This window comes from Oscarella lobularis, chromosome 3, assembly GCF_947507565.1.
Source record: "Oscarella lobularis chromosome 3, ooOscLobu1.1, whole genome shotgun sequence".
NCBI classification, from domain to species: Eukaryota; Metazoa; Porifera; class Homoscleromorpha; order Homosclerophorida; family Oscarellidae; genus Oscarella; species Oscarella lobularis.
This window is the reverse complement of record NC_089177.1, coordinates 2,651,425-2,673,570: the sequence shown is the minus strand read 5'-3', so window position 1 is coordinate 2,673,570 and position 22,146 is coordinate 2,651,425. Positions and strand designations below refer to the sequence as shown.

The 22,146-nt window shown below is 49.1% G+C and overlaps 5 protein-coding genes across 5 annotated transcripts; 2 read left to right on the top strand and 3 right to left on the bottom strand.

Moving 5' to 3' along the window:
- Nucleotides 1–669: 669 nt before the first annotated feature.
- Nucleotides 670–4,335, top strand: LOC136184778 (vacuolar protein sorting-associated protein 35-like). Its single transcript, XM_065971747.1, has 17 exons — nucleotides 670–713; nucleotides 767–865; nucleotides 921–1,017; nucleotides 1,081–1,204; nucleotides 1,270–1,455; nucleotides 1,519–1,738; nucleotides 1,800–1,883; nucleotides 2,075–2,281; nucleotides 2,335–2,480; nucleotides 2,532–2,739; nucleotides 2,797–2,868; nucleotides 2,917–3,006; nucleotides 3,061–3,183; nucleotides 3,249–3,431; nucleotides 3,484–3,723; nucleotides 3,779–3,922; nucleotides 3,974–4,335. Exons 1-17 carry the CDS (start codon nucleotides 711–713, stop codon nucleotides 4,151–4,153), a joined length of 2,406 nt encoding a protein of 801 aa, XP_065827819.1. The 5' UTR covers nucleotides 670–710; the 3' UTR covers nucleotides 4,154–4,335.
- Nucleotides 4,336–4,434: 99 nt separating this feature from the next.
- Nucleotides 4,435–8,141, top strand: LOC136184776 (conserved oligomeric Golgi complex subunit 4-like). Its single transcript, XM_065971745.1, has 27 exons — nucleotides 4,435–4,545; nucleotides 4,600–4,682; nucleotides 4,736–4,850; nucleotides 4,900–4,950; nucleotides 5,015–5,141; nucleotides 5,196–5,313; nucleotides 5,363–5,438; nucleotides 5,489–5,537; nucleotides 5,591–5,730; nucleotides 5,784–5,852; nucleotides 5,901–5,950; nucleotides 5,999–6,095; nucleotides 6,153–6,192; nucleotides 6,242–6,300; nucleotides 6,355–6,414; nucleotides 6,469–6,563; nucleotides 6,619–6,675; nucleotides 6,728–6,796; nucleotides 6,853–6,931; nucleotides 6,992–7,054; nucleotides 7,103–7,159; nucleotides 7,218–7,271; nucleotides 7,328–7,420; nucleotides 7,472–7,555; nucleotides 7,604–7,834; nucleotides 7,889–7,980; nucleotides 8,030–8,141. The coding sequence occupies exons 1-27, from the start codon at nucleotides 4,462–4,464 to the stop codon at nucleotides 8,070–8,072; spliced, it is 2,235 nt and encodes a 744-aa protein (XP_065827817.1). The 5' UTR covers nucleotides 4,435–4,461; the 3' UTR covers nucleotides 8,073–8,141.
- Nucleotides 8,142–11,153: 3,012 nt separating this feature from the next.
- On the bottom strand, nucleotides 11,154–16,588 carry LOC136184555 (E3 ubiquitin-protein ligase RNF31-like). The gene is made up of 15 exons (XM_065971466.1): nucleotides 16,459–16,588; nucleotides 16,081–16,398; nucleotides 15,356–15,795; nucleotides 13,758–15,300; nucleotides 13,451–13,708; nucleotides 13,148–13,396; nucleotides 12,881–13,090; nucleotides 12,646–12,819; nucleotides 12,496–12,594; nucleotides 12,347–12,436; nucleotides 12,176–12,290; nucleotides 12,004–12,116; nucleotides 11,644–11,945; nucleotides 11,421–11,589; nucleotides 11,154–11,364 (listed from the first exon to the last, which is right to left on the bottom strand). The coding sequence occupies exons 1-15, from the start codon at nucleotides 16,558–16,560 to the stop codon at nucleotides 11,299–11,301; spliced, it is 4,248 nt and encodes a 1,415-aa protein (XP_065827538.1). The 5' UTR covers nucleotides 16,561–16,588; the 3' UTR covers nucleotides 11,154–11,298.
- A 53-nt stretch (nucleotides 16,589–16,641) lies between these two features.
- On the bottom strand, nucleotides 16,642–19,189 carry LOC136184566 (forkhead box protein L2-like). The gene is made up of 2 exons (XM_065971476.1): nucleotides 18,828–19,189; nucleotides 16,642–18,634 (listed from the first exon to the last, which is right to left on the bottom strand). Exons 1-2 carry the CDS (start codon nucleotides 18,844–18,846, stop codon nucleotides 16,932–16,934), a joined length of 1,722 nt encoding a protein of 573 aa, XP_065827548.1. The 5' UTR covers nucleotides 18,847–19,189; the 3' UTR covers nucleotides 16,642–16,931.
- Nucleotides 19,190–19,636: 447 nt separating this feature from the next.
- On the bottom strand, nucleotides 19,637–22,095 carry LOC136184591 (GDP-mannose 4,6 dehydratase-like). Its single transcript, XM_065971504.1, has 8 exons — nucleotides 21,972–22,095; nucleotides 21,380–21,484; nucleotides 21,238–21,305; nucleotides 21,120–21,179; nucleotides 20,928–21,046; nucleotides 20,768–20,864; nucleotides 19,914–19,982; nucleotides 19,637–19,830 (listed from the first exon to the last, which is right to left on the bottom strand). Exons 1-8 carry the CDS (start codon nucleotides 22,036–22,038, stop codon nucleotides 19,768–19,770), a joined length of 648 nt encoding a protein of 215 aa, XP_065827576.1. The 5' UTR covers nucleotides 22,039–22,095; the 3' UTR covers nucleotides 19,637–19,767.
- Nucleotides 22,096–22,146: the final 51 nt, after the last annotated feature.

Sequence of the window (22,146 nt, the reverse complement as noted above, 5' to 3'; positions counted from 1 at the left end):
GAGGCCCCGCAAAAGGCGAGGGCCCGCAACAAGCGAAAATGATCAGAAAGAAAATTCACGTTCAACAACGATTGAACACGAATGATCGGAAAGAAATTTTCCGCTTCGCAAGAAATGAACGTGATCGAAACGAAAATTCACGCCAAACAAAAACCAAAAAAATTTGGGGCCCCGCAACAGGCGAGGCCCAACAGGCGCGGCCCAGCAACAGGCGCGGCCCAGCAACAGGCGAGCAGGCTCTTCGTTCAAAAAATCGTGGTCGCTGGTCGCGTTAGACAGGTGGTCGCTTTATAGAGGTACACAAGAAACAATCCGTGCCAAGAAAAGTGGTCGCAGTAGGCAGGTATACAGAGGTTGGCCTGTTGAGCTTGAGACGCTGCTGATAAACAGGCCGGAAAAAGAAATACTAATATACAGTACATATTGTATTGCAGTCTAAAAAATATGCATGCTTTTAGCTCTTTACTGTACCAGGAAGAAAGTTTGTTTGCCTAGACAGTTCCTGTTGAAACCGAAAGTGATGTATGGAAGAGGCAACCGAAACTGAAATGCCAGCTTATTCCTAACTACCAAAAGAATTAGAGCAAAACGCCGCCAACAAGTTTTAGTGAACTTGCACATCTTTCATGTGCCTACAAAACTATTCATCATATTCGACAACACGTGGCGGAGTCACGAGACGCGAACGACTTTCCCGGACAAAGAGCATCATGGTGAGTTCAATCTCTTATTCTCCCTCTTCTTCAACAAACCCCGCTCTCCCTAGCCGCCAACGCAGCTCTCTGCGCAGGAGGAGCAGGAAAAGTTCCTCGAAGAAGCGCAGGCTATCGTAAAACGCGAAGCGTTTCAGATGAAACGCTGCCTGGTACGAGAAAAAGGGGGACCCCGTTCGTTTCTCGACTCAAAATCCTTCCGACTAGGACAAAACCCAGCTGATGGACGCTCTCAAGCACGCGTCGAACATGCTCAGCGAACTGCGAACGTCGATGCTCTCCCCGAAGAGCTACTACGAACTCTGTAAGCCCGAAAATCGAAAGGGGGTCCCCCTTTGACTATTTTTCGTCGTTCGTTATCTCTCAGACATGCAAGTGTGCGACGAACTTCGTCATCTCGAACTCGCCCTACTCGACGACATACAACGCGGCTCGGTAGTGAAAGATCTCTACGAACTCGTCCAATACGCGGGCAACATCGTTCCTCGATTGTGAGCCAAGAAGGGGCCCCCTCCCCGTTTCCCCTTTTCCTTTTTCTTTACTCGTTTCTCTAAAGGTATTTGCTTATCACCGTCGGCGTTGTGTTCATCAAAGCGGGTCAGGTGTCGAGAAAGGACATATTGAAAGATCTGGTTGAGATGTGTCGAGGCGTTCAGCATCCCCTTCGAGGTCTATTTCTTCGGAATTATCTTCTTCAGTGCACGAGAAATCTTCTGCCGGACGCTCGCGAAGAGGAGGCCAGGTAGGGTGGGTGGGAGAGAGAGAGAGACAATATTCTTTTTTTTAATTTTTTTTTAAATTTTAGCGTGGATAAGAGTCGAGACGGGAATGTTCAGGATTCGGTCGACTTCGTTCTTCTCAACTACGGCGAGATGAACAAGTTGTGGGTTCGCATACAGCATCAGGGCCATTCGCGCGAGAGGGAGAAGCGCGAGAAGGAACGACAGGAGCTGAAGATTCTCGTTGGGACGAATCTCGTGCGACTGAGTCAATTGGAAATGGTCGACGTTGGACTTTATCACAAGGTAGAGTGCGACGAGTTGCACTAAACTTGTATTGTATTTGGGATTTCTTTTCTCTCTCTAGTCTGTCTTGACTGGTTTGTTGGAGCAGATTGTTAACTGTCGCGATCCAATTGCTCAAGAATACCTAATGGAATGCATCATACAGGTACCTATCGAATCTTCTGTCATTTTTTCCTTCCTAACGTGAATGATGGATCCAATTAGCTCTATCTGAACCTGACGTGATAAAAAAACCATTACTACTTGCTAGATAGTATCTGACACAGTGTAGCTCCACTATTGATTCCTCCATTTGCTTGACTCTGTGATAGAGAATTCCGTCCTTTTCTTCTTCAGGTTTTCCCCGACGAGTTTCACCTACAGACGCTGACCGAGTTTCTCCAAACTTGCGGCGAACTTCAGCAGAAAGTGAACGTAAAGAATATCATCATTGCTCTGATCGATCGACTCGCTGCCTACGCAAATCGTACCGACTCGCCGGGAATACCAAACGACATACCACTCTTCGACATCTTCTCAGAACAAATATCAGTTATCATACAGGCAAGATCATAGACGTGTATAATTTTTTTTGTTTTCCATACGTAGTCTCTTAGTCTCGAAGTGACATGCCACCTGAGGACATTGTATCGCTTCAAGCGTCTCTGATCAATCTCGCCTTGAAATGCTATCCCGATCGAGTCGATTATGTTGACAAGGTGCTTGGATATACGGCCGAGATATTTGGCAGGTTTTCAGCTGAGTAAGTCCGACTAAGATCCCTATCGTCGGAATTGTAAATTCAGATTTCTAGTGGTGATTCGGCTGCGGCTGTGTCGAAGGAGCTCTTGCGGCTTTTGAAGATTCCCGTCGATAGTTACTCCAACGTCTTGACCGTGTTGCAGTTGGGTCATTTTGCGCCGCTCTTGGAGTACCTAAGCTTCGCCGCTCGGAAGGAAATATCGCTCTATCTCGTCAACAATGCCTTGGAGAACAATACCTTTTTGCCAACGCAAGAGCACGTAAGTAAACGTTATTGCTAGCTGAACGACTGAAGTGATGGGCGGTCCTGCTAATAGGTTGACGGCTTTCTCCAATTGGTCGATACACTAGTGACAGATCAGAAAGATCACAGTGAAGAGGACGATGGGGTTAGAATGATACTAAATAAGGATCGCAGTTTAAATGAAATTATTCAGGGCGATCCCGAGGATTTTGCCGAGGAGCAAGTTCTCATGGGCCGACTCATTTCTCTGATGCAAGCCGACACGCCGGATCAGCAGTATCTGGTACGCCGCTTCAGCGCGCCTGTTGCTTCTACTCTTTCACGTGTGAATCTTCAGATATTGAATGCCGCTCGCAAGCACTTTGGCAACGGCGGCGACAGGAGGATCAAGTTCACTTTGCCTCCGCTCGTCTTCACCGCCTTCCGATTGGCTTTCCAGTTTAAGGCCAGGCAAGACGAGGTGCGTGGACGATTTTTTGGCTCCCCACTTTTTTCTCTATATTCTTTCTTGTGTTTTTTTTGTAGGATGACAAGTGGTCGAAAAAGTGCCATAGGATCTTTCAGTTCTGCTTGCAGACCGTCAACGCTTTGGCAAAAGGCGACAATCGAGCCGAGCTGTCGCTGAGGCTCTTTCTGCAAGGCGCTCTAGCCGCAGATAGAATTGCCTTTGAAAATTGCGAATCGGTAGCATACGAATTCATGAGCCAAGTAAACCAAAGAAGTCTTTAGAAAATTGCGGCCTATTTTTTTCCCTATCCAGGCCTTTTCTCTATACGAAGAAGAGATTAGCGATTCCAAAGCTCAGCTGGCTGCCATTACGCTCATCGTTGGAACGTTCGAGCAGATGAGCTGCTTCGGCGAGGAGAATCACGAGCCGCTGCGTTCCCAGTGCGCCGTGACGGCGTCCAAGTTGCTGAAGAAGCCGGATCAGTGTCGCGGCGTCGCGATTTCGTCGCATCTCTTCTGGTCGGGGCGAACGAAGGAGAGTCCGGAAACACCGGTATTCGAAATACATTCTTGGCAATTTTTCATACAAAAAAAATTCGTTTCTTTAGTGTCGCGACGGGAAAAGGGTGGTTGAGTGTCTGAAGAAGTCGCTTCGGATTGCCAATCAGTGCATGGATTCAACCGTTCAAGTTCAACTGTTTGTTGAAATTCTCAATCGCTACCTGTACTACTACGAAAAGGCCTGCGATCAGGTTAGACAGTGTGCTCGAAATTTAGATAAATAATAGCGCTTGCGCGTCTAGGTGACGGTGACCGTCTTGAAGCAGCTGATTGACAAAATTCGCGAGGACATGCCTAGCATAGAATCGAACGAGGAAACGGAGCAGATCAACAAGCATTTTCAGACGACACTTGTACACATTCGTCACAGGCAAGAAACGGGTGATCCTGATGGACGAGACTACGGTGGTTTAGTGTTGTAGTACATTTTCTTTTCTCTTGTCTGGTGTGGGTTGATTCACGAGACGTTGCATGCTGTCGCTCAATTAGCTTTGTTTTATATTTTTCATTGGCAATAGTCCTGGCGAAGGCTTCCTCTTTCCCCCCTATGCTACTAGTAGTGCTGTTATTGTGAGAACTTAGAGTTGTGGTTGTGTTTTATTGATTGTGGTGTACATCAGCGTGCGCACATTTGGGGAGTTGGGAGAAAGGGCTTCCCAAAGTCTGATGGGTGACCGAAATACATAGCATGGTATCACGTGATTATTTGCCTATTTGAAAGTGGAACACGATGGATTTCGCCAACGTCGACCTTTCTCAGCTCGACAATATTGACGACGTGCAGAAGGCGCTTGTCTGGCTAGCAAATCAGGAGGTTTGTCTTGCGACTGGAGCTCCCTTTGAGGAACTTCGACGTTTCTCCTACCAGATTCGCGTCAAAACGGAACTCGACCAATTGCTCGACCGCAACGTGCAGCTAGAAAGTCAATTCATCGACTTGCAAAGACAAATGTAAGCCATTCGACGAGAAATTCATTGCAAAGAAGACCCGAGCCCCGTCCAAGGCCCAAACTCGACGACGCTCGTCGAGAATCGCGAAATCTAGCGACAACAGCTTCTCGAACGAGCGAACTCGCCGAAAGAGTGAGCCGAAAAGTGAAAATTTTAGACCTGGCAAAGGTAAACCGAAGAAAGACGAGAAGGAACCGAAAAAAAAACCTTTACCTAGAATCGAGTTCACGAAGCGATGGGACGCGTCGACGACGTGTTAGATTTAAGAGTAGGACACCTCTATGGCCATCAGGGATCTCTTTTTTTCGACGACTTATCTTGTCTGCGCGCAGAGTTGCGTCGAAGGCGTGCAAACGGCTATGGAACGAGAGGACTACGAGCAGGCGGCCGCTCACGTACATCGCTACTTGGCTCTGGATGAAAACGTGCTGAAGGAGACGGCCGTGGACGCGGCCGAAGGTGTGACGGCACACGTTCGAAAATGACGATATCGATATTTTTGACTAATAAAAGGTAGCGGCATCGGCGGAGCGTTTGCTCTGTTGCGCGACGCCGAGAAACAGTTGAAGTATATAGTGGCGGAGAAGTTTGATCTGGCGGTGGGGGAGGAAGACGGAGCGAGCATTGAACGGTATATGGGCTGAAAATGCAAGGGGGAAAAATTGTATATAACCTTTTAGGTTTTTCAAAATTTTTCCTTTGCTCAATCTGCAGTACGAAGGCATGGAGAAGTTTTCCTCGTATCTGAGAACGAAGGTGAAATGGAAGGGGCCCTTCTATGAGATTTTAATGCAAGTCCTTTTCAGATTTCGTCTTCGGCCAAGGCGCATTTGCGAAATGCTGAAAACGTTCAAGGTACGTGTGCGTCGTAAGAGATAGAGAAAAGAAACGAGGACTTTTCTAAGTAGGAGACAGAGCGGGCGTTGTCTATGCCGACGTGCTGACCTATCTCTTCGAAGATATTGCACGTCTCGTGGAGAGCCGTCAGCCGCTTGTCGAAACGTACTACGGCCCAGGGAAAATGCTTCCGCTTGTAAAGTCTCTGCAGGTGAGAACGAAAAAATTGAATCTCCAGTGTCGATTTTTGGATTTTCTCCGCAGGTCGAGTGCGATGTTCAAGTGTCGGCAATTGTGACGCAGTTTCGAGAAGAGAGACATTTAGATCGGAAAGTAAGGCCGAGGACTTAAAGTTGCTCCGTCATAAGTGGTCTGCTGTAGCTTCAGGAAGTTCGACTTGCGTACAGTGGACGAATAACAACAGCGGCAAAGTAAGGCCGAAAATAGAGCTAATCATCTGGCGCTTATTTTCGTTTTAGAATCCAACCCAAAGAACTCGACATTCTATTATCCGAAATGACTATGTGCAGTGCGAGAAGCGAGCTCTACCTCAGATTCCTGAGAAGACGCATAGCGGTAAATTAGACGTAGGCGGAAAGGGAAAACACTTTGGCTATTATTTGTGCTTGACAGGCCGATCTCGACGTTCTGGCTCAGGAAGAGACGCTCAAAGGTATCTGACTTAGAGCATCTAAGAAAAATCATCTCTAATGTTTCGTTAGATACTGCGGCAGTTTTAGAGAAAATGATACAGGAAAGTCAACTGAGCGTTACAATGCAGGTAACTCGGAAGGTGTTCTGTATTCACATTGGCTAGTCAAATGTGTCATAATAGCAACTCAGCGGGGAATACATTTCTGTGGAAGACTACTTTATGAGGGAAAGCTTTTTGAAGGTCAGTCTCCTTCTCCTTCGTCCGAGTCGCCCGAGAGAACGTTCTCTCATATAGGCTGTTCACTTGGATACGTCCGCTGAATTGGAATCGGGTTCATACACATCAAGCATAGTCGATGACGTCTTTTTTATCATACAGAAAAGCGTCCGGTGAGAAGGGAATAGAGTTGCAAATGCGATCCATCGTAGAATCGTTTTTGTAAAGGCGAGCCGTTTCGAGCTCAAGCGTCGATTGCGTCTGTGCCATGCTCAATCACGCGAAGTGAGTGTTATTATCCTTTATAAAGTACCTAGAGAGTGTTTTTATATGCCAGTTCGTTGCTCGTTCATGATTACAAAGAGGTTCTTGAAGAAAGACTACAGGGCGGTTTTCCATCCAAAGGGTAGTAGTAGTAGAAGAGAAAGTTTTGGATAACTACGTGATGATTTATCACATTAGGATTGATTTTAGCGGTGTTCTGCAGGGCAAACTGCAGACGTCTTCGAGTGACGTAAAAGCTAGTCGTCTAGCATTTTTGGTAACGAGGATTTTAGACGAGATGATCTCCTTGTCGTGCGGCTGACACTCTCGTTTCAAGGTGACGCTGAATAACGTGGAATCGAGCACGAGCAATATAAGGAAATTGAAGCAGGATCTCGAGGTTTGTTCACAGTACGATTGGTCAACGCACTTTGACTATTTTTTCAAGGTTGATTGTTCTGCGTTACTTGCTCAAGTGGGCGAACAAGCGAAGGCAAAAGTTGGAGTGAGGAGGAAATGCCTTCCTTGGACGCACGCCCTTTAATAGGGCGTTTTGTCTGTAGAGCTGCCTTTCTGATCTCGCGTCCGCGGCGTCTGCATTCAAAGACTTGCTCACTGTAAGCTTCCCTTTTCCGTGGGGGATCAGAGAGGATAACGATTTTGCACGTCACAGTGGGGAATCAGTCAACTGTGTTTGTCGGCTGTAGCGCCTCGTCTGAAGCCCATGATAGATGCCTTCTTGTCCGTCAGTCACAACATCAACGACGTAAGGACATACGTTGACCTGTACGTCTGTTAGAGAATTTTTTGCTTTTAGGAACAGTTTGGAAATTACGAGATCAGCGATCCTTTCGTTCAGCAGTTCATTGCCGGCCTTCAGTCTCTCCTTGACACATTTAAAGTAGGTTCTGAGAATGCGTAATTCTTCTTCTTAGACTTTCTTCTCCAGGGTGATTTGAGTCCGTCGAATTATGACGCGCTCGCCAGTCTCATCACTGATGAACTGGCGTCTCATTTGGAAAGAATCGTCTTCAAGAGCTCGTTCAATCAGCTGGGCGGTTTGCAGTTTGACAAAGAGCTGCGATCGCTTGTTGCCTATCTGTCAAGCGTCACGCAGTGGACGGTGCGAGACAGATTTGCGCGTCTCACTCAGCTGGCCACTTTGTTGAATCTCGAGAGGGCAAGAATATGAAACCTCTGTGATTCCTTATGTCATGTTTGCTGGTTTCTTCAGGTAAGCGAGGTGCTCGACTACTGGGGTCCCAATGCTGGATTGTTGACGTGGAGGCTCACGCCGTCGGAAGTGCGAAAAGTTCTTTCTTTGAGGTAGAGAACGTGCTCTCTCTTTCTGCATTTTTTATTTTCATGCTTGCAGGGTGGACTTCAGGAAAGAGGATATCGATCGCTTAAAACTGTAATGCGTGCTTTTAATTAATGAATGGTACGAGAAGTTGCTGTACCCATACGTAATATCAGTGACTACTAGATGTTGGGGATTGCCCACGGTGGCAATGTCAGCTGGGAGGGACGCCAACACCGATTTTCTGGTGCCAGTAAGTCTTCTGATGTATCCAAACTGTATTTTTCTATTGAACCTTTAGCCACGTGGGAGTCCTAAACTATTCATACGTACGGGAAGTGGGTTACGGTTGAACGAACTCGAGTTCACGCAACGGAGCAGAACTACAACTAACTAGGCGTCATCCAGGCCGCCGCCTTGGCTACAGAGGTAAGCGGAATCGTGCAAAGCAGTGGGACACATTCGCGAAACGCTCGGGGGCCCTCGACGTCGCTAAAAGCGCTTAGGAATGGTCACATAGGAGGAGGTTTGCGTTTGTGCAATTTTTCTGAAGAAGAAGAAGACGAAGAGGTTGACTGCGGTCCCAACGTCCTCGGCAAGGACGGGTTGGTCCAAGAGACCACGGGGTTCGCAACTTAATTATAAGTTGCAAACCCCTAAAAGGCCATTGTATGCCTCCTGTGGTATGAGGCCATATCGTCTAAACGGCCACCTCTCCTGGGCACGAGCAGAAAAACTGCCCACCCTATGGCGTGCATCTTCGAACAGGGCTACTATCTATCCTTTATTGGTAGTCTCTGTCGGAGAACGATGCGTACATCAAAAACGTGCCTGCATGCGTCTACAGAGGACGGTAGCAGGCACACATCAGATGTGGGGACTGCAGCTCTCCGCCAGGATTTATCCGGTAAGCAGATTCATTGCCTCGTATTCAGCTAAGTGTGTCTTTTTAGGACTGGGGTCCTGAGCACGACCCCGTCATCAAAAACTGCTCTACCGGGGTCCTGGGCACGACCCCGTCATCAAAAACTGCTCTACCGGGGTCCTGGGCACGACCCCGTCATCAAAAACTGCTCTACCGGGGTCCTGGGCACGACCCCGTCATCAAAAACTGCTCTACCGGGGTCCTGGGCACGACCCCGCCATCAAAAATTGCCTCGCTGGGGTCCTGGGCATGACCCCGTCAAAACTGCCTTTGCATGAAACGCGAGGATACATTCTATGCATTTTTTCAAATTTATTAAATAAAATGACCGTCCCTCCCTTGTCTACAAAGTGAGCAGTTTTTGATGACGGGGTCATGCTCAGGACCCCGGCTGAGAGCAGTTTTATGACGGGGTCGTGCTCAGGACCCCGTCTCCTAAAAAACGAACGTTAATAACAACGAACACTGCTTTCTGACATAGTTACCTGTCTTGTGGCGTTCACGCGGCGCGAGACGACGTGCGCTCGCGCGGCGGGGATGGCTGGCGTTGGTCGCGCGCGCTGCGCTATACACGGGCACGTGATGCGAAGCTGCGCTACCGTGCAAATTAAAAACGCTACAAAAACTAGCTACTTCTTTTCCCGGCCTTCCAATCAACACTCAACACTGTAAAAAAGACTTGTGTTGTATGAGACGACAAACTGTAAAGTTGCACCTTTTCTGTGAGCAATTTCCAGTTGCACTCTGATCAATTCCTGTAACAAAGCTTTTGACAACGATAAACATCTTCATTGCTAGATTATTTCTTACTGTACTTTCTCTCAGCCCTGAGCCTACACAGAAGAATCGTCATAGACAATCCATACGCGGCTTACTTTGACTCCAGAAGATCGTTCAGCTGAGTCAGTTCCTGAAAAAGAAATAGTACAGAAAAATCATCATAAAATTATTGGTAAATTTATGCCCTTACCCACTGACCTAAATAACGGATTAGCTAATGTGAGAGATGGTTCTAAATTACCTCAAAAATCCATTGACCTAAAACCTGTGAATAAAATAAAAACCTACTAGACTACACCTACAGAAAAAATAGCCTAGAACAATTGGAACCTAGCTATTGACCTAGATTACCTCAAAATCCATTGATCTAAATAACAGATTAGCTACGTGAGAAACAATGGCGCCTAAATTACCTCGAAAATCCACTGACCTAAAACCTGTGAATAAAATAAAAACCTACTAAAGAAAACCTACTCTACACCTAGAAGAAAATATAACACAAAGACAAATGACACCTAGATTACCTCGAAATCCATTGACCTAAAATATTCCTATATTCTAATCAACCTAGATTACCTCAAAATCCATTGAGAAATGGTCTAAAGCACGTGGCGGCTGCTAGCTAAAGCACGAGGGGAAGGAGCTACAAGCCTACTACAGAATCCGCCCTACCCTACTAGCAGCCACCAACTAAACCCTAGTGCAAGGGAGCGGACCCGTGCAAACTAATGTAGTGATGCAAACGAAGCATGGAAGGGGTGGTCATTATACTATACCAATTTGTTGTCCCGCTACACTCTCTGCAACATACACATGTGGGCTTCATGCTCTGCCATGACACCCGCCCTCACTCGCGGACCCCAACCCGCCCTCGATTACACGATTGGAAACCAGACCTAACGGTTAGACTGGCGGAAATTTTCTATGCCCGCGAGCGTGGGCAGTGGCATGTCAGGCAATCCGACGTATGTCGCATAGAGCCCCGCCCCCTATGTGCATGCCTACACATGGGGCCCAAGGGTGCGGTGCGAACCTGATGTCGCGGTGACATGTGCTCTCATCTTTCGTCGTCTTCTTCGCCAAACTGGAAAAAAAAGAAGAAAGGGGTGAAATGAAAGGAAATTCGGGTGCGTGCGGTGAGAGATCGCCTAAATGAGAGTGGATGCAGCGAGTGACATACAGTACGTGACGCTGCGCGCTTCGCGCGTCGTCACGTCGCCTCGGCTCGTCCTGTGCGAAAAACGTCGCTGGAGAGAAGAAAACAGCCACGCAGCCTGCTTCGACGCTCTGACGCCGTTTTATGCGCAATTCGACGATGCGTACGTGCGGGGGGAAAAAACGCGTCGATGGCCCGGAAACGAAGAAGCTGGCTTACCAATCGACGCGGAGAATTCCAAGCTGCATGCAGCGATAAAACAAATGAGGGAATGCCAAGTCGCACGCGGACGCCGGACGATTTTTTGAGCCTTTGCCCTTTGAGCATGCGCGTGAATGTCACAATCATACCCAATCATACCATTTCCTGTTCTAGAATAAAGGTTTCCGTGTAAAACAAAAATGGCTGGCAGGTAGACTAAGGTAAGTGACAAACACACAGGCAAGTAGAAAACCAGCAAAAGAATAAACATTATCTGTACAATTATTGATCCCAGCGAAGAACACCTCTGTCATCCCGTTTCTTCAGAGGCACTTTCTCTTGAACATACTGCACAATTTATAGACTCAGAAAATTGAAAAAGAATTTTTAATTAAGCTGGGCACCTCTTTTAGTCTATCCACATAGTCTTCGTCCGTTTCACCTCGCTCTTTTGGAGGTATTTGAACCTCCTCACGTCTTAGAAGAGCTTCAATATCACCTTCGGAAAGTATAGAAATGGGATCCACGCTGTTCTTATTAATCAAATGAACGAGATATTCCTTGTAATGACCCCTTCGCAACAAAAACAACTAGAATGCTTACCACAAGTTATAGACGGACACTTACTGGCAAAGGCCGGCGTAACCGTCGCCAGCATTCCTCCCGCATTCTTCATCAACCAAACCCTCTACAATTTCTTTTTGCTCCATAACACGACACTTAATTTGTACGGGTCCTTCCTCGCCATCTTGAGCGTTAGCAGCTGCCTCTGCCTGGGCCTGTTGCACCTCTACATCATACTCTATATCATTCTCTTGCAAGAGTCCTTGCAGCTCCGGAACAGAATTGTCTCTCAGAAAAGAGTAGCAGTCACGGGGATGATGTGCGTGAAGACCTCGATTTTTACAACTTTCAAAACGGTCACACTTCTAGAGTGAACCGGTTATACATGACTCAGAAATCTGATAATACAACCAACTGACTGACCTTTGTGAAGCGGGCAGAGCATCCGCTGCAAAATTCAAAGTTGCACTGGGTGCACTTGAAGTGCATGCAGCCCCCTTTAGACAATCCAAAGCGAAATTTGCACTGCGGACAATCTGTAAAAGACGACGAATTATTAACTAACCGTTAAGAGCTTTTCAGAAGTCACTCTGACCTATGCCATTCTGATTAAGGTGAGCTGCTAGACCCGCCTCCTGATTATCTTCGTCGTTGTCTATCAGCCAACGCTTGAAGGCGTCGCAAGAGATGTCCTCGTGAGCAGCCAGCCACTGGAGAAATGACAGAAACGTTAAAGCACTCCTGACAAACGGAGAAAGCTTGTTACTTCTCGGTTGCACCCAAAGCACGACGCTTTGTTGCAGTAAGGACAAACCATCCTCTTTACACCCAATTCGTTGATGAAGCCACTTTTGCACTGGAAGAAGATGTGGAGTTATTGTAACCAAAGACCAACTGATGAGCAAGAAAACTCACGTGTGGACACCATCTGAAGTTCGGTTCTTTCATCAAAGCGTGCTCACTTAGTTTCTTCTGCAGCATATCGTATGAAGGTCTATCAAGCATCTCATGAATCTAAAAACGCAATAGAGTTTATGCATGCATTTGATGAAATTATAAGAGAACCTGCATATTCAAGTACTGAAAGAATATGTGAACTTCCTCCCCATTTTCTATATCAGGCACGTCACAGAGCGGACACTTTATAAGTGAAGCGGTTTTTTCCGATATAGCTAGTGTAAAGTGAAATTTGAAGCAATCTCGACATAAAGAATCTTGGCAGGACGGCATTGTTATCAGCTGTACAGCAATGATTGTGAAGTAATTCAAGTGAAACAGAACTAAATACAACTGTACAAACCTCAGGATAGTTCTCCATACATATAGGACACGTTTGCCGAAGACGACGAAGCGCATCATCAAAAAAACCGTGATCTCTAGCGGTCTTCACTGCCTGTTGAACACTGAAGAAGTTCTCCTTTCTTTCATCACAGTCCAAAAGTCGGATAACTACACAGGCTCGTCCGTACGATGCCATATCATACTCAGCATGAAGAACGCGAATTCGGCGCTAGAAAAAGATTAGGAATAAAAGAGGGTACGCAAAAAAGACGATACAAACGTGTACCTCGACGTCAACAGTCTTATTGTCAACCAATTTTCCTACTGCTGCAGGTATTTTGCGTGACCTGAACGCATTATCTGTCTCTTCGTCACTACTAAATCCGTCCTGAGCCCATATCCGATCCCTGTACTCCTGAAAAGCTTCATTTTGCAGTCGAAGAACGGCTTGCATTGGATCTCCGTCAACTTCCGCTAGAGCACAGCAAATGGATTGCTCGTCAGACAGCTCTATTGCTTCATGCACTTTCTTGATCTTAGATAAAAAATCACTACAGATATTCAAAATGGTGTAATAACTAAGCATTACCTGTTCCTCTTTTGCTCTGCAAAGACGCTCGACAGCAATTTCAAAATCCCCTCCGCTGTTTATAAGCTGACGCTTCGCTTCGGAGCTCGTAAACAGCCATGGATGTCCGTGAGCCTTTTCACTTTCCCGTCGAGCCAGATCTACAACTGTCTTCCCCCAGCCCTCCCAGTTAGACTTCAACCATTCAATAGGATTTTGTGATGATTCCTTCAGACCAATTTCTACCTCTTCCGGTGAATAGCCGACCTTTTCCCCATCCTAGAGCAGACGTCAAGGTTAAAACAAAGCTACACGTAACTAAACAAACTTTGAGATATCCAAAGAACTCAAGGTCAATCTCTCGAACTTGTTCTCTCTTTCTCAATCTCTGTTCCTCTCGCTGACGTTCCTCATATTTTCTTCTTGCTTCCTCTTCCTCGGCCTTCTTCCTACGTTCAAAGGCCTCTCTCGCCTCCTCCTTTGTTTTATTATATTCCACTCGGCCACTACTTCCAGCATCACTCAACTTTCTCTTATCTGTTCCTCCGCTCATCGCCTGAGCGCCAGACACTGGACTAGCAACGCTGCTTTGCGATCCAGTACGCCAATCCCTCTGGAAGGACGTGCTCAGCTCAGAATTCGGCGACTGCATGTCTTCTTCCGATGACTGCGGCGGAATTTTTTTCTTCTGCAGCAGCTGCCCCAATTTTTCCGACTGAGCTTTCTCACTTTTAACAAAGCGTCTCTCAGACGTCATGATTTCAGGACTAGTAGGAGATAGGGCGCCGGCAACAGCACCCTGAGGAGCGAGAGCTTTGTCTTCATTCTGAGGCACGACGTAGTTACGCAGCTTGGAGTGCGATTCCTTCAAACTCCCCGACGGCGAACTGCTGCTAACGTCTTGAGGCGGTGGCTCTTCCACAGGCGCCTGCTTCTTCAATTCCCTTTTTTTCTCTTTTACAGGCATCTCTCTTCTCGTTTTGCAGCATATCGAACAGATGTTCTCACCCACAGGATTGAGAAACGTACAGAACTCGCAACTCCATTCATCAGATGTCTCTTCGCTTTCTGGCTCAGGCATTGGCTTCGAAACGACGAGAGGAGGTTCTGCGGATGAAGGCGTCTCTACTTCGACTAGAATCACACGCCCACCGCATTCTGAGCAAAATTTGTTCTGTTTTTCATATTTTTCATTGCACTTGCTGCATCTGTATTCTTTGACGGGTTCAGGCTTTTTTTGCTCTACTAGTTCTCCTCCACACAAGGAACAAAACTTGCCCGATGCCTGCTCGGCTCCACACTTGATGCATTGGAGCAGTTTAACGTCAGTCAAATCAGTTAATTCGGTTCCGCAATTGGAACAAAATTTGCCCGTTGACCTTTCCTCGTTACACGCGGAGCAGAACTTCATGGACGAGCTACTGACATTGCTAGAGCCGCTCATCGAACTAAGGGGTCTCTCTCCCGAGAAAGGACGAACGGTAGAAGACATGACAGGAGGAGTAGGCAGTCCTTGACTAATCAATGGTTCGCCTAATATTCTAGACGACAGTACTTTTGGTTCTGGCTGCTGATTCTGCTTGACTTTAGTCACAGGTGGAGAAGCAGCAGGATCATTGAAGGGTGTTAGAGGTTCGTATGGCTGCTTGGTTTTTCTTGCAGCTGGAGCAGAAATTGGATCATTAAAAGACGAGAGAGAAGATTCATAGGGTCCCGGACGAGAAATTGAAGGTTTAGACATAGGAACTTGGGAAGTGGAAACTTGAGCTGCTTGAGAAACGGGAGAAGTAAAATCTTCCGGCTGTGTCATGGTAGTGGTAGTTTGGCTCAAGCTCGATCCAATCCTCTTACGCGGAGCCGGAACAGGTCGACTAGGAGCAAAAAGAACAGAACTAAAGAGAGCACATATTTCCTAATGTTCCCTACCTTGAACCCTGAGCATATGACTGAAAGACTCTCTGCTGTCCCAGAAGCGGCGAACTCGAAGCAGGAGGCGGAAATATCCTCTCAGACTCTTCCCATAGCGGCAACTTCAACGAATCCGGTCGCGGATGATTTCCGGCATGAAGTGCTTCCACTTCTATGCGAGCTATGAGCAGCTCAACGGCAACTCGAGCAACGACGTCAACGTCCGGTTCGACTTGGTGTTTCGGAAAGGCGAGACCGTTTGGGTACTCTTCCGTATATCCCATTGCTTTGAGAAGACTGCGCGAGCCTTTCAGGCAGCTGACACGCGCCTGATAGACGCCGTTGCTGAATTTGATTTGACGCCAAAATTGAGGTCGACTCGGCTTCAACAGATTCACGGCGTACTTCTCCAAAATATCAAACGCCGATATCACCATAGGGAGATTGTCGTGAGAATCCTGTAAAAAGAAAAAAAACGATGGTGCTCACTTCAGTGCTAGCACGTGACCCAGGCACATCTCCTCTCTATCTATCTGTCCCTCTAGCAAAGTCTTACACTGTTACACTAGCCTCGAATATCAAAATACCCACGTCACCCGCTTTTATGTACCCAAACGACATGCGCAGAACTAGAAAATGACTACGTCGTTGGGAACACGCCCCTCTTTCCCGAACCAGGAAAAGGAAAACTTTGTTCTTATACGCCGAACGTGCGACGATCGACGAAATCGACGAAATCTTACCGAACTCGACGACAAGGGCCGATTTTCGGCGAGAATTTTCCGCAAGTCGATTAGCCCGTAGCGAGCGTGAAGCGGCGCATCGGCGTCGACGATTTCGCGCGCGCGTCGAGCGGCGTCGGGCAGCGAACCGACCGTTTCCTTGTACGCGCGTTCGAGTGCGTCTCGCTGCGCAACGACGCGATTGTTTGCCGGCGTCGTGTCGGCGACGGGCGGCGTCGGTCGCGGACGCGGCTTCGGCGTCGGTCGCTGCGGCGATTGCTGCTGCTGCATTGCCGCCGCGAGAAGGCTTCTTGGCGGATCGAGGGTGTTCGTGCGGCCCTGGAAAAGGCGTGGGCGTGAACGTATAAATGTCAGTCTTTTGTCTAGTTTTCGCTGTACCGCGTGGTCCATATAGGAATGTTGGCAGTTTCTGCACAGGTTCGGATCCATGGAGTTCTTGGAGAAGTCATCTTTGTCGCAGCAAACGCACGAAGCCGACATGATGAGTCAATGGGATCAACTGCGCATGTGCTACTCAGTGCTTCCCGAAAATCCCGGCTATTCTATGACGAGGGCGGGAAATAAAAGTTTGAGTTTTATTCAATCATCGTCAATATTTAAATATACGGTGCTCATCATCGCAATTACATCTGAGCACCACAGCAACTACAAATCACTTACTACAATAAGAAAAAACGACTGTAGATTCATATATATAAGTATCGAAATCCCTAACTAGGCTAAAAAGTTCTCTCCCACTAAAAGAGACTAAACATTATTTCAGCCAAGCTGATAAAAATGGGAAGCGCGTATCAAATAATAGCATAAAGATACCGCACGATATGTATATACGAGTTAATCCTATAATTTGACTAGAAAGGATAGGCGCTCGTCGGCGGATAGGCGCCCGCACTCGTCGGTCCACCGCCTCCGGAGGCAAATCCCGCGCTCCCGGGCGGCGACGTGAGCGCCGGCGAAGTGAGCGGCGGCGGCGGCGAACCGCCATCGTTCGGCGAACGAGATCCAGAAATCATTTGTCTGATACCGGGCAGGCTGCAATTGGCATCGACGCTCGACGGCTGACTGAAATTAGGCAGCGTCTTCTTAATATCCGCTTTCGTATCTGTTGCGTCACTTCCGCCTCCCCGCGGCGACGCGTCCGCCTGCGATGCGTACGAAACGTCCTGACTCGACGGCGGTGGCGGTGGGAGGGGCGGCGGCAACGCGAACTGGCTTCCGTGCGTCGAATAGTGTTGATAATAGTCGTAGCCGCTCGCCGCTTCGGCCCAGCTGGCCGCCGTCGTGCGCGACGCCGGCGGCAACGGGGCGGGCGCAGGCGCGGGCGGTACGCCTTGAAAGAAGCCCGCCGGCCGAACGACACCCCCCGGACTGTTACTCGAACGATCGCTGCTCGGCGTCATCGCCGTCGTGCCGTAATCGGACATGTAACCGGACGCCGCGGCGATAGGACCGACGATGTGGCGCGCCGCCGTCGTCGTCGCGCCGGCTTGATGATGGTAAGAAGGAAACGACGAACGATGGTGTTGCGTCGCCGCAGCGGCTGGGTGATGATGATGATGAGGATGATGATGATGATGAGGATGCGCGTGCATGTACGCCGCTTCGCCGCCCGCCGCCGATACGAGACTATCGATGGCGAAAGCGTTCATCGGCGAAGAGGGATGCACTTGAGGCGCGAGCGCCGCCAATTGATCGCACGAATTGAGCGGCGGTTTGCGATCGTAAACGGCGAGCGGACCGTTGGCGATAACCGAGGCGCGATTGTCGTTCGTTTCGATTGTCGGCGGTCCGGTCGATATCGGCGACGTCAAATTTCCCGACGTCGCGCCCATGTTGACGACGCCTCCGCTGACGCCGCTAGGGCTGATTTCTCCCCCGCCCGCGCTGCTGCCGTTGTTTCCCGCGCCGCCGCCGCCGCCACCGCCGCCACCGCCGCTGCCCTTCTCGATCGCTGGACACGGTTTTTGTCCGGGTTCGCGTTTGAATCGTTTTCGTCGACGACGAAAACTGCCGTTTTCGAACATATCGAGACAGTTGGCGTCGAGTGCCCAGTAGTTGCCCTTTCCTGGTTTTCCCGGTTCCCGCGCGACTTTGACGAAGCACTCGTTCAACGACAGATTATGCCTAATCGAATTCTGCCAGCCTTGCTTGTTCTCGCGATAATAAGGAAAGCGTTCCATGATGAAATTGTAGATTTGACTCAGCGTCATTTTCTTATCGTTCGTGCTCTGAATTGCCATCGTGATGAGAGCGATGTACGAGTAAGGCGGCTTGGCGCGACGACTTAGCTTCCGCTTGCTTTTCGGATCGATCACGTCGGTCGCTCCGCCGTTGCTCGCGCCGCTCACGGGCGTCGTTGCGCCGCCGTAGCCGATGTGAGGCGCGTACGGATGATATGGCGAGCCGGCGCTCGGCGGCGGACCGTGACTCTGTCCGAGCATTGCGAGTGCGAACGCTGGCCCGTTGTCGTCGCGCTGATAATAGTCGCCGGCTGGCGAAGATCCGTACATGATGCTCGGGTTGGGATAGTTCTGCATATGTGTTGAGAGAGTGCCTAAAGACAACAAGGCCGATCGTCGTTTTTCCTTCGTCGATCGCGGCGAACAACTGTTTTCGCTGCGCGGGCTTCGGTGATAATGTAGCGTGTGAGTGAGCGTTCAGGGGCTTTGTATGTTACGTTTTGGCCCCCTCCTCTAATTGGTTCCCGCCCAGCGTCGATCAAACGGCTTCGGCGCAATGCCACCCACCTGCAAATCCTTTATTCATGTTTATCGTCTCCTCCGACACGCGCTATCGCATCGAATAGGAGCGCAGGTTCGTGCAGATTCGAGAGTCTTTGTTATCCCGGAAATTGTCGATTCTGTCACGATGGATCGTGCGCGATACGCCGACGAATCGGTCGACACCTCGACAGGCACATCCGTGCCGGGCGTGGGGAACATTAGCTTGCTCGGATGATCGAATTACGGTCGCTGTCATCGGATCAGATTCGATTCGCCCCTGAAGCCACACTCGTCTCGCGTGCCGTACATACTTTACGCAAACACGAGCAGTGGGCAACGTTATTAGATTAGAACAGGAGGACGCGAAATTTGCAAGAGAAAAGCTCGCCCGACCGAGGTCTCAAAACGAACCTCTTTCCCTGCCGACAATCGCGCCCGCTCACCGTCATCGCGACCGCCTGATTTCTGTCTGCCCTAACTAGACTCTTCCAATCGGATAATTCGCGGTACAATTACGACCACTGATGGCGATAAGGTAATGCATCATATTACGAACGGTGAACCCCTGCGGTTCCGGGTTCAGTGGGTGGCTCGCAAAGCTCCCCAGGGGCCACGTGCAGCGGACGAGATTTTACCGACGCCGACGCCGACGCCGTTCGGAGTCAACCGCCGACAAAAAAAATCTCAAGGGTCCCCAAATTGCGTCTTTTCTCTTTCAAGAAATCCAATTCATTAACGACTCGACCACACGATTTATCGTGTTTACTCGCGCGATTCGCGCGGCGAAGCGCAGTATGGTCCAAGTGTGCAGCCGGCCCTCACCATACGCCCGATGTACATTCACCAATATTTACTGTTTACAGAGGGTCGCCAAGCCCGAGATCGTTACGCGCACTGTTTGTCTACGACTACGCCATAAACGCGCACAACGAACCCGGAAACGCCCCGGAACGTTACTCGCCTTTTACGCCGAAGGATTTCTTTTCATCAGTTCGATGTCCGCTTGCACCATCTCGCGCACCAAGTCCTATGGTAACAAAGAGAGCGGGGCTCAGAAGTGCTTCGATAAACTTTTAATCGATGGGACGCGAATATATTTTGTCTTCGTACGGCAAATTTCGTTTTCGGTTGCCATCCTAATTTTTCTCGCGCTTTTGTCGAATCGCCGCGAAGCAGTTCCTAGAAAACGAAGCGCGGTTCCAGATTGGCAATTTTCTGCATCGTGTCTCCTCTTTAGAGGGGAGACGACTACCACGCGCTAAGATAATATCCGTCTGAAACGTAAAAGAGCGCGAACGAGCTCGAGCCGCGATCTCTCGCTTAGCCGAGAGAAGGGTAAAGGACAAACAACTTGAGAGCCATTATCAAACTAAACAAGAGAATTTGATTGGGTCGGTGTCAAAAAGAGGGCCCAAAAGGGATTCTCTCCCACACTAGGACGAAGCCAGAGAAGCCCCGCCGGCCGTCTTTCATACAGAAAAGGCGGGGGTGGGCGATTTCGTGGTAGCTATGTATGAAAGAGTGCCCTTTCTACGCCCACCCATTCAATTATGCGAATAAGTCGGCCCAGCTGGGCGAAAGCGAGATCATGAAAATACCACCGCGGAGAACGGTGACGCATGCACGTCGCACAGTGAGAGGTACCGGGAAACTTTGTCCCCCCAATTCTACTCCGTCTGTATTTAGTGGCGCCTTGGGATAACACTCTCGGTCGAAAAGGACTTCCTGCTTGCTCAGGGGTCCTTTTAACATTTCGAACGTATGTACTGTTGCGTAAGGTGCGTGGGTGCGTGCGTAGTGTATCTAGGATGCCGGCGTTGACTCGACCAAGCGGTTCTCTACGCTAGCACTGTGTATATTAGATCAGCATAAACGGATGGCCGAAAACATTGGTCAACACGCAATAGGAAAGCTGGCAATTGAGCCCAAGCACAATCTGCTTGGACAACCTAATAAGGGCTTACCACTTCAGTCGGACGGAAGAACTTGGGATCAATGCGCACCCTGACAGTGCCCGACTCCTTGTCACGGCCTAATTCGTTCCTTCCAGTTCCCTCCCACCTACGAACATTTCAGAGTCACGCGCCTATGCTTTTGCGTCACGGATGTCGTTCAAGGACGTACACAATGTGCTCGCCAATTTCCTTGAACGCCATTTCGACGAATTGACGCACGCTGTACATTTCGCCCGTCGCTATGACGAAGTCGTCCGGCTCGTCCTGCTGGAGCATGAGCCACATCGCCTGTATATATTGCGTTGAGAGTGTCTCTCCCTCCGAAATCGAATAACAACGTCGCCCTAAGGGCCGGCTCTACCTCTACGTAATCTTTGGCGTGACCCCAATCCCTTTGCGAGTCGATGTTTCCTAGGTGGACCTGAACCCCCTCGCGGTCAGTGAGAGCTCCCCCCACAAAGAGATTATTTTTTCTTTGCCTCGTCTAGAAGTTTTAGATGAATTTTCGCTACGGCGCGAGTTACTTTTCGAGTTACAAACGTTTCCCCTAGGGCATATGCAAACGCGAAATCGGTGTTTTGCATAGAGGAGGGGACCCGAGTGCGGGAGCGCGCGACACACCTCGCCGCGGACTCTCGTGATTGAACAGTATGCCATTGCAAGCGTAGAGATCGTACGCTTCGCGATAGTTGACCGTTATCCAGTGTGCGTACACTTTGGCCGCCCCTGCAATGGAAACGAACAGGTTCCGCTCTGCAAAATGCCTAACTTGGGAGACTACGTGAGGGAATGCTATCTGTGGTTACGCTAGTCATTTTATCGATTATACGAAAGCGGAAGCCGCAGTCCTCCCGCAAAAAAAAAGTGGTCACTGCAGGTGCGTCATCGACCAAGCGTCTATGGGTCAGAGGATGCTTAGCTTCCTCTATTCGTATAAAACAAGTTTTAGAGGAAACAGGGTAAAAAGGTCTCTGTTATTCAAACAGACCAAAGGGAAGCATACTAAGGAAGCGATGTCATCGCACCGCACATAGGAGTTCCATTAGAACCCATACCCAATCCCGGGGACATTTGCATCACCAAGGTAAAACTATACTGTTGACATCCCGCCCTGGGCTAAGTGGAAGCATAGATACAATAGAAGGAAGCTTGTCCGCTCGCCGAGAAAACAGATCTCGCCGTGTGTCCGACCCCAGCCCAACCCCAGACCTACCGTAAGGCGATCGAGGATAGAACGGCGTCGTCTCTCGCTGGGGAACTTCCTGCACTTTTCCATACATCTCGCTCGTTGACGCCTATGCATGGAATATGTAATCCCATAGGACCGACAGAGAGGCAGCCGCCGGCATCCCGCGCCCACGCACGCGAAATTAGAACGGAGATAGGAG